We start from the raw sequence: 9739 nt of genomic DNA on the forward strand, positions 1-9739 counted from the left end.
AAATTGAGAAAATTTAGATCGGTATTGCGCAACAATCGGGAGACGGGGACCCCCCCGAATATTGACGGGTATTTCGCACACTGAAGAAAACCCATGTAATCCCCGTGAGACAAGCCCACGAGCAAACCATGCTAAGTCACTGTCAACAGCTCTTACCGTACAAACATTCACGCGTCCCACCGGAAACACGGTGTCTCGCTCAAATGACGCAGAGAGAACGCACTCCCATTCGCTAGTTGATTTTACGAACGTTCCATGATTGTCAGACGTCACTGGGCGATGGCATTTCCGGTCTAAAGTTACGCGCTTCATCGACGACGCCGGTAACTGTCAGGTAAGACGAGGACCAGATAAACATGGCTTTCTACACCAGATCCCTTCAACATCTGCCAAGGATAACGATAAACGACGTACACCGAATAATTCAAGCGTCATCATCGGCTCCCAAGAGCAAGAGGGAAAAGGGTTTCAAGATATACGTCTCTTCATTCATTGACAATTATGAAGGTAAGTTATGCTATGTCTTTAGCTAGCTGTAGCCCTAACGTTAGCGATGATGCTAGGTGACGTTAGGCTAGAAAGTAACCTTTACAAAATACTTATTAAACGGTTCATTTTAGTGGTTGGTCACATGTGGTTTATTATATGTTCATTTTACTATCTGACATTGAATAAATATATACGAATGATTTGTGTTGTTCAGTTACATGTATTGACAGTATTTGGTTATCCCCAGTATCAAGTAAAGATCTACAGACAGGGAGAGTCAGCATCCGTGCTACCTGTCATAGATGTTTGAGGAAACATGAGAAACCTCACACCATCAGAGTAGGATGAAAGACAGTTCAGTTGTTCGTCTGATCCAACCAGTTCTGTTCCAGTTATGTTCTGGGGCTTCAATTTGGCAATGATGGGTTGGCAAAACTGGCAAACAAATGTATAATTACCTAAACAAGTTGAACATCTTAGACAACTAGGCTATCTAGCTAGCCAAACGTTTGAAGTAGGTAACACTATGATGACACTTGCCTGCCCTGTTAGTGTTCTAGTAGACCTACCATTCCTATATGAAACCCCAGAAGCTGGTTGTTGAGACAGTTGCTTTGCTGTTTATATTGTGTTCTGTTTAACTTACTTTCTTACTAACCCTAAAGTAATCTCATTCTCTAACTCATAGTAGCTAACTTGAAAAATAATGCAAAATGCACCTTTGACTTTGAGATATCTGATCAGTTTGTGATCTCTGCTGATTATAACACACTTTTTTGTTTTTTAAAAGATTGTCCTTGAAGACTCCACCCCTGTTCAGCTCTATGAGGCCGAGTGCTCCTGTGTGGCTGGCAGAGCCTTATGCAATCATAATGTTGCATTACTGTATCAGACTGCTCATTACTCACAGTTAAACATCACAGCTGTACCACCTGTTTTGAGCTGCACAGAGAGCGAACAACGTTGGCACAAACCAAGAACTATGGTAAACTTTAAGCAGCATAATTCCATGCTTATGCAAGATTTGCCTATAGTCCCATTCTGTGACCTCTGAAATGCCTTTTCATTTATTATTGATAGGGTGTAAAGCCGGGCCGTGTGAGTGACATGGTGGTGCTGTCTGCAAAGCCCAAACAGAGGATGGTAGCGAATGGTGTCAGGTATGTCCAGTATGTCTTGTTCATTTAGAATTAATCAACTAATATGATTATGGTTGTCTAAATATACAGTACAGGCCAAACGTTTGGAAACATTACATTTTTTAATGTTTTTGAAAGAAGTTTCTTCTGCTCATCAAGCCTGCATTTATTTGATCAAAAATACAGAAAAAAAAATTATATTGTGATATATTATTACAATTTTAAATAACTGGTTTTCCATTTATTATACTTTAAATTATCATTTATTTCTGTGATGCAAAGCTGAATTTTCAGGATCATTACTCCAGTCTTCAGTGTCACATGTGACATCCAGTCTATCACATGATCCTTTAGAAATCATTCTAATATTCTGATTTATTATGAGTGTTGGAAACAGTTCTGCTGCCTAATATATTTGATGAATAAAAGGTTAAAAAGAACTGCATTTATTCAAAATAAAAAAATATTTTCTAATAATATAAATCTTCTTTACTATCACTTTTTATCAATTTAACACATCCTTGCTGAATAAAAGTATTGATTTATTTCAAAGAAAGAAAGAAAAAAAATTACTGACCCCAAATTACTGACCAGTAGTGTATATTGCTGTTACAAAAGATTTCTGTTTTTAAAACATTTGCTTCTTTTTTTATTTTATTATTATTATTTTTTTACTTTTTATTCATCGAAGTATCCTAAAAAAGTATCACAGGTTATGAAAAAATATTAAGCAGCAGAACTGTTTCCAGCACTCATAATAAATCAGAATATTAGAATGATTTCTAAAGGATCATGTGATAGACTGGAGTAATGATCCTAAAAATTCAGCTTTGCATCACAGAAATAAATGATAATTTAAAGTATAATAAGTTGAAAACCAATTATTTTAAATTGTAATAATATATCACAATATTAAATTTTTTTCTGTATTTTTGATCAAATAAATGCAGGCTTGATGAGCAGAAGAAACTTCTTTCAAAAACATTAAAAATAGTAATGTTTCCAAACTTTTGGCCTGTACTGTAAATGTGCGTAGCGATCCAATTTGAATTATGATATGCAACTCTACTTAGGAGCACTCTCTACAAAGCAATGCGGGGGGATCTGCCTGATCCTGATGTCCTGAGGGTGGCGGAAGCTTATGAAGGCTTTCCAGCGGACATAGCACCTCTCATTACCACCATGTCCATCAGTGCTGGTGTCCCGTTGGTTGAGTCAGCTCTGGGAAAAGTTCAGGAGGGCAGCCCGATTTCGTACCAGCAGCCAGTGCCAGTCAGCCGCATTATTCTTCCTCACACTAGTGCTCCTCCACCCCCACCTCTGCCTTTAGATGGCTACAAACTGGAGCCCACTACATGCCAGTTTGTGTGCAGTCTCCACCAGCAGCTGCATCTGCAATCTCTGCAGACTTCCTTGGATACAGCAAGGAAAATAGAAGAATCAACAAGGGAGCAGAGTATGTCCACAGAGTGGCACCAAGTCAGAAGGATGAGAGTAACATCATCTCACTTCAGGGAGGTATGTCATGTTCGCAGTCAGTCTTCAGCGGAACAGCTTGCTGAAAGAATGATTAGGGGAGTAGCACAAACGGCATTGATGAAAAGAGGTCTGGCATTGGAGCCACTTGCCATTCAAGAATATTGCAAAGCAAAGAACACTAACTACTGGCCATGTGGCTTCGTTGTACACCCCGATGCCCCCTGGTTAGGGTCTTCCCCTGATGGGGTTGTTTTCGACCCAACAGAGAACCCACCCTTTGGCCTGGTGGAAGTGAAATGCCCCAATGTAAAAAGTTATGTTGACTTATAATTTATAATTTATAATTATAATAATTTATTTAATTATATTATAAATTATTATATATTATTAATAATTTATTTAATTATATTATAAATTATAATAATATAATTTATAATAATTTATTTATAATTCTTGATTTTCTCTTTAAACTCACTTACAACGAACATTTTCCACTTTTCCTCACTGAGAAGCACTACTGCTCAAACCTCATAGTTACAACGCGGACTGTTGAGCAGACGCGTCTCAAGCCTATTAGTGATCCAACGCTGGATACTCCTATAGGTTACGTCCGTGGATCACGGCTGAACGTGTCTTCTCCACACTCACTTACAAACAAACATTTTTTTTCCGCCTATCGTGCGTCTACTCTACACCCGTACCACTAAAAAGACGGATTATATCCAAGAGTTTAGTCATAAATTAGTATTAATATTGATAGCATCACTGGTAGCGTCGTTGCTAACTTACTGTCCATCTGTTAAAATGGCGAATATATCAGATGTAAGTAGTCTACCTATTGGTGCAGGTGAGGACACATTTGAGCTGCACGCATTGCAGTCCGAGCTGGAAGCTGTTGAGAAACAGATCCACGACCTTTTAGTGAGACAAGCCGAGCTAAGAGACCGGCGGTTAGCTCTTGAAACATCACGCGCCGATGCACACAAATCAGTGATTAACGTTACTAACCCGCTGATTCCGACCTCGTCTACTCCGTGCGTTACTCAGCATCGGTCCCGAGCGCCGAGGTCGCGATCAGCCATGGTCTCGTTCACTCCGGCTCCAACACGCCACCACGAAGCCTGGATGGTTCCGCAGCGGAAGACGCAAGTCAGGTCTAGACCAAGACTCTCTCCGACCCTCCCGGTTTTCGAGTTATCCACACAAAACCGCTTCTCCCCTCTTTGCGAAACAGAACGCGATGCTATGATCATCGCCGATTCCATCGTTCGACATGTACACGCTACGTTAGGTAAAAGTAAGGTGCACAGTCACTGCTTTCCTGGTGCTCGTGTTTCTGAAATCGCCGCTCGCGTTCCCGAGATTCTGAACAGTGACGAGCGCGTCGGAACTGTGGTCCTGCACGCGGGAGTGAACGACATCAGGCTGCGCCAGACGGAGGTTCTGAAGAAAGACTTCAGGAATCTGATCGATACGGTACGCAGCACATCACCCAAAACAACGATTATTGTGTCAGGACCGCTTCCCACGTACCGACTAGGACATGAAAAGTTTAGTAGACTATTTGCGCTAAATGAATGGTTAATGTCATGGTGCAATGAGCAGAAACTGATCTTTGTAAATAATTGGAATCTGTTTTGGGAGCGTCCTAGGCTTTTCCGTGCCGATGGCTTACACCCAAACAGATTCGGAGTGGATCTTCTGTCGGTTTAACTTCTATGTTTAACATCTCCAAAATGTTAAATACCGTTAGATGACTAGTTACCAAAAGTCCAAATCATAGTCTCTGCTGCACCAATTTAACTGATATAAATACTAGTGTAGAACATTGCATAGAAACTGTGTCTATTCCTCGTTTAGTGAGATCAAATAATAAATCTACTGCAGGATCTAGGAAAAATCTAATTGTTATTAAAACAGAAAATGTTGCTATTAGTAAACAAAAACAATTTCTAAAGCTAGGTCTTCTAAACATTAGATCACTCACACCTAAGGCAGTTATTGTAAATGAAATAGTCACAGATAATAGCTTCGATGTACTTTGCCTTACTGAAACCTGGCTTAAACCAAATGATTATTTCAGTCTAAATGAGTCTACTCCATCTGGATACTCCTATAAGCATGAGCCCCGTCTGATTGGTCGTGGCGGCGGTGTTGCAACAATCTATAGAGATATTCTCAATGTTACTCAGAAAACGGGTTATAAGCTTATTTCGTTTGAAGTACTTGTACTAAATGTTACGCTCTTGTAGACCTAAATTCCTTTGGGGTCAAGCAAAACGTCACCGGACCAACTCATCGTCTTAATCATACACTCGATTTAATTATATCATATGGAACCGATCCAACCGATATAGATATCATTCCACAAAGTGATGATGTCACTGACCATTATATGGTAACTTGCATATTACGTACTGCTGTAATATGTCATGCGGCGCCGCGTTATCGACCAGGCAGAACAATCCTTCCATCCACCATAGATAATTTCTCAAATTGCTTATCTAATCTGTCTCAGATGCTGCCTGAACCCAAACAAACAGATGAATTAGAAGAACTAACTAGCACTATGAGCACCATTCTCTCTAGAACATTGGATGTTGTTGCACCCATTAGATTAAAAAAGGTCAGAGAGAAAATTAAAGCACCATGGTACAACAATACTACGCGTGTTCTAAAGAGAGAAACCCGTAATTTAGAGCGTAAATGGAAACAAACTAATTTAGAGGTCTTTAGAATCGCGTGGAAAGACAGTATGTCACGTTATAAAAAGGCCCTAAAAGCGGCCAGGGCTGAGCACCTCCGCAAACTAATAGAAAATAACCAAATAATCCAAGGTTTTTATTTAACACCGTGGCTAGACTAACAAATAAACAGACATCACCCGAACAAAATATCCCGTTACAGTTTAGTAGTAATGATTTCATTAACTTCTTCACTGAGAAAATAGAAAACATCAGAACCACAATTGTAAACGTTCAATCTTCAATCGCGCCTTATTATTCAGCCTCAATTATCACCCCGCAAGAACAATTACAGTGCTTTACAATTATAGAACAAAAAGAGTTAAATAAACTTATCATTTCATCTAAAAAAACAACATGTTTATTAGATCTTATACCAACTAAACTATTGAAAGAAGTGTTACCTGTAGTGGAAGAGCCTCTCCTCAATATTATTAACTCGTCTTTATCTTTAGGTTATGTTCCAAGAACATTTAAACTGGCAGTTATAAAACCTCTCATTAAGAAACCACAATTAGATCATAATAATCTAGCAAATTATAGACCCATTTCAAATCTTCCATTTATGTCTAAAATACTAGAAAAAGTTGTGTCCGCTCAACTGGGCTCTTTCTTGCAAGAAAATGACATCTATGAAAAGTTTCAGTCTGGATTCAGGCCGCACCATAGCACTGAAACTGCGCTCGTTAAAATCACAAATGATTTACTTTTAGCTTCTGACCAAGGCTGTATCTCAATACTAGTTTTACTTGATCTTAGTGCTGCGTTCGATACTATAGATCATACAATACTCTTAGATCGACTACAAAATTATACTGGTGTTCAAGGACAAGCATTAAGCTGGTTCAGATCATACTTATCAGACCGCTACCATTTTGTCTATTTGAATGGAGAAAAATCGATCATAATTCCAGTAAACTATGGAGTGCCGCAGGGATCTGTGTTGGGCCCTCTATTATTCTCAATATATATGATGCCACTTGGAAATATTATAAGGATGGAATTAGTTTCCATTGTTATGCTGATGACACTCAAATCTATATTTCATCACGGCCGGATGAAAACGCTAAATTATCCAAATTGACAGAGTGTGTTAAAGATATAAAAGATTGGATGACGCGTAATTTTCTTTTATTAAATCCAGACAAGACAGAGGTAATACTTATCGGTTCAAAAAACCGCCCACAAAACCTCTTACAATACAACTTTAACATTGTAGGATGTCCTGTTACTTTATCCTCTACAGTAAAAGACCTGGGTGTTATACTCAACTGTAACCTGTCTTTTGAAAATCATATTTCATATGTTACAAAAACAGCCTTTTTCCACCTTAGAAACATTGCTAAGCTACGTAATATCCTATCAGTTTCTGATGCAGAAAAGCTAGTTCATGCATTCATGACCTCGAGACTAGATTACTGTAATGCTTTATTAGCTGGTTGTCCTGCATCCTCAATAAACAAGCTACAGTTAGTCCAAAATGCAGCCGCTAGAATTCTTACTAGATCAAGAAAATATGATCATAAAACACCGATTTTATCATCACTGCATTGGTTACCTATAAAGTTCCGTATTATTTACAAGGTATTGCTACTGACTTATAAAGCCCTAAACGGCTTAGCTCCAGTCTATTTAACGGATCTTCTATTGCCCTATAATCCATCGCGCTCTTTAAGATCAATAAATTCGAGGCTTTTGGTCATACCTAGGATATCTAGATCAACCAAAGGAGGGAGATCATTTTCACATTTAGCTCCAAAACTCTGGAATAGCCTTCCTGATACTGTTCGTTGCTCGGACTCGCTCTCCCAGTTTAAAACTAGATTAAAGACGCATCTTTTCGGCCAGGCATTCATATAATATTTTTAATCTTACAGTTCAAACTACAATCCGGCCTCTAGTTCATAAATGCCAGAGGAGAACTGGCCCCCGACTGAGCCTGGGTTCTCCCAAGGTTTTTTTTTCTCCATTAGGTCACCTGATGGAGTTTTAGGACACCATTAGGTCACTTGATGGAGTTTTTCGGTTCCTTGCCACTGTTGCCTTTGGCTTGCTCAGTTGGGGATATTTAATTTTATTTTATCAATCAATAAATTCCACTAGAAACAAACCTTGTTGTATTATTTTTATTTAATACTGTGAAGCTGCTTTGATACAATCTGTATTGTGAAAAGCGCTATACAAATATACTTGACTTGACTTGACTTGACTGTAAATACCTAAAGCTTCACAATGGCACCATGAATCTAAAAAAGCAACACGGTTATTACTGGCAGGTACAAGGACAACTCCTGCTGACAGGTATGGACTGGTGTGATTTCGTTGTTTGTGCAGAGGAGGATATGATCAGTCAAAGGATCTACAGGGACCCAGAGGTTGCTGCCGTCATCAGGGAGAGGGGAGATTATTTCTATTTCTACTTTTATTTATCATCTTGCATGAAAATTTAAAATCAACCCACCTCCCAAAACATGTGTTTGTGTGAAAATCAATGTTAATGTAAATAGTTCTCTTTAAGAAATGCACATGTATGTACATAAACAACAAACCTATACAAGGTGCCTTTTGTTATTATGAATTCAGTGTTAGTAGTTATTAGATTACATTAGATTAGATTCAACGTCATTGTCATTTAGCAGAGTACAGGTACAGAGCCAATGAAATGCAGTTGACATCCAACCAGAAGTGCAAAGAAGCATTAAAGTACTGTAACAGCATAGTAAATGACAAAATATATAAGCAGTATATGGAAGCTCATAGAGAAAAATAGTCACATGCCAGTCTAGATTTTCACTGTTGAGTTGCCCATGCCTTGACAAGGGGTCCATTTTGGTAGTTTACCAAGAAGCAAGCCACACTGAACAGTTGATCAATACCCCCACACACAGATAAGGGAATAAGTTTGTCAAACAGTTTATTCTCTTTAACTCTCCGGATACACCTTTCAACGTGAACCCGCAAACGGGCGATGGACTGTGTTTGTTCAACATCCTGTTTACTCATCTGAGTTTTCTTTGACAGAAAAGCAGGCCGGTAAACTTTGCAGGGTACAAGAGCATCCACAAGAAACCCCTTGTCTACCATAATTGCCATGTCAGCTGTGAGTAATTTTGTAATCCCTGAAATTCAGAAAATTTCCCTATCACTCATAGAACCTGCATACAGTGGAGAGACAAAGGTGATGGGACCATGGGGGCAATGCCAATCATGGCCTTGAAAGTGGTGTGTGACTTGTAATTGGAGAACACCTCACTTTGCAGAACAAGAGATGAGGGTGTTTGACAAAATATTTCTGTACAGTCCAGCACCACTTGTGTGTCGGCGTATGGGGAAAACTCTGGTGGTAAGTGAGCTTGTACAACCTCTTTTGGTAGCCACAGCCTGATGGAACCAAGAAGGTAGTACAGAAAGTGTGTCCAGGTCGTTATAATTCTGCTGACGGTGGTGCGGTGGATACCAAAACAGTTGGCAAGATCACGGAGAGATAGGCCAACGGAGAGATGCATTAGGAACAGAAGTAACTCGTCTATGGGTGCAAGTTTCTGTTAAAGAGATTATAGAAAATAAACTTATATTAGCAAAAGTAAAATTACAGTTACATTTTTACTACTTAAGAGTAGATACACCACCTAATGAAATAAATATGGAACTTAAATGGGTCAGAACTATGTAACATGATTCGCCTTTGTACTGTGATTCATTGTACATAACATTACATTATATTTGGCTGACACATTTTTAACCAAAGCAACTAACAACATGGTAAACAGTTTAAGTTTTAAAGCAATTCTCTCAACAATTCTAAGACTATTTAAAAAAGGTAAAGTACAGTAAGAATAAGTGCATCAGTGAGTGCTGATTTTAAACAGTTGAGTGTCAGTTCTAGAC

General features: G+C 38.8%; 1 protein-coding gene across 1 annotated transcript; it reads left to right on the top strand.

Moving 5' to 3' along the window:
* Nucleotides 1-356: 356 nt before the first annotated feature.
* Nucleotides 357-9339, top strand: LOC311081406 (uncharacterized protein; the record flags this gene model as incomplete). The annotated part of the gene is made up of 6 exons (XM_084111945.1): nt 357-507; nt 737-828; nt 1280-1474; nt 1570-1649; nt 2702-3413; nt 9226-9339. 6 exons carry the CDS (start codon nt 357-359, stop codon nt 9337-9339), a joined length of 1344 nt encoding a protein of 447 aa, XP_083968071.1.
* Nucleotides 9340-9739: the final 400 nt, after the last annotated feature.

Source organism: Abramis brama (genome assembly GCF_963993115.1).
Source record: "Abramis brama genome assembly, chromosome: 4".
Lineage (NCBI taxonomy): Eukaryota > Metazoa > Chordata > Actinopteri > Cypriniformes > Leuciscidae > Abramis > Abramis brama.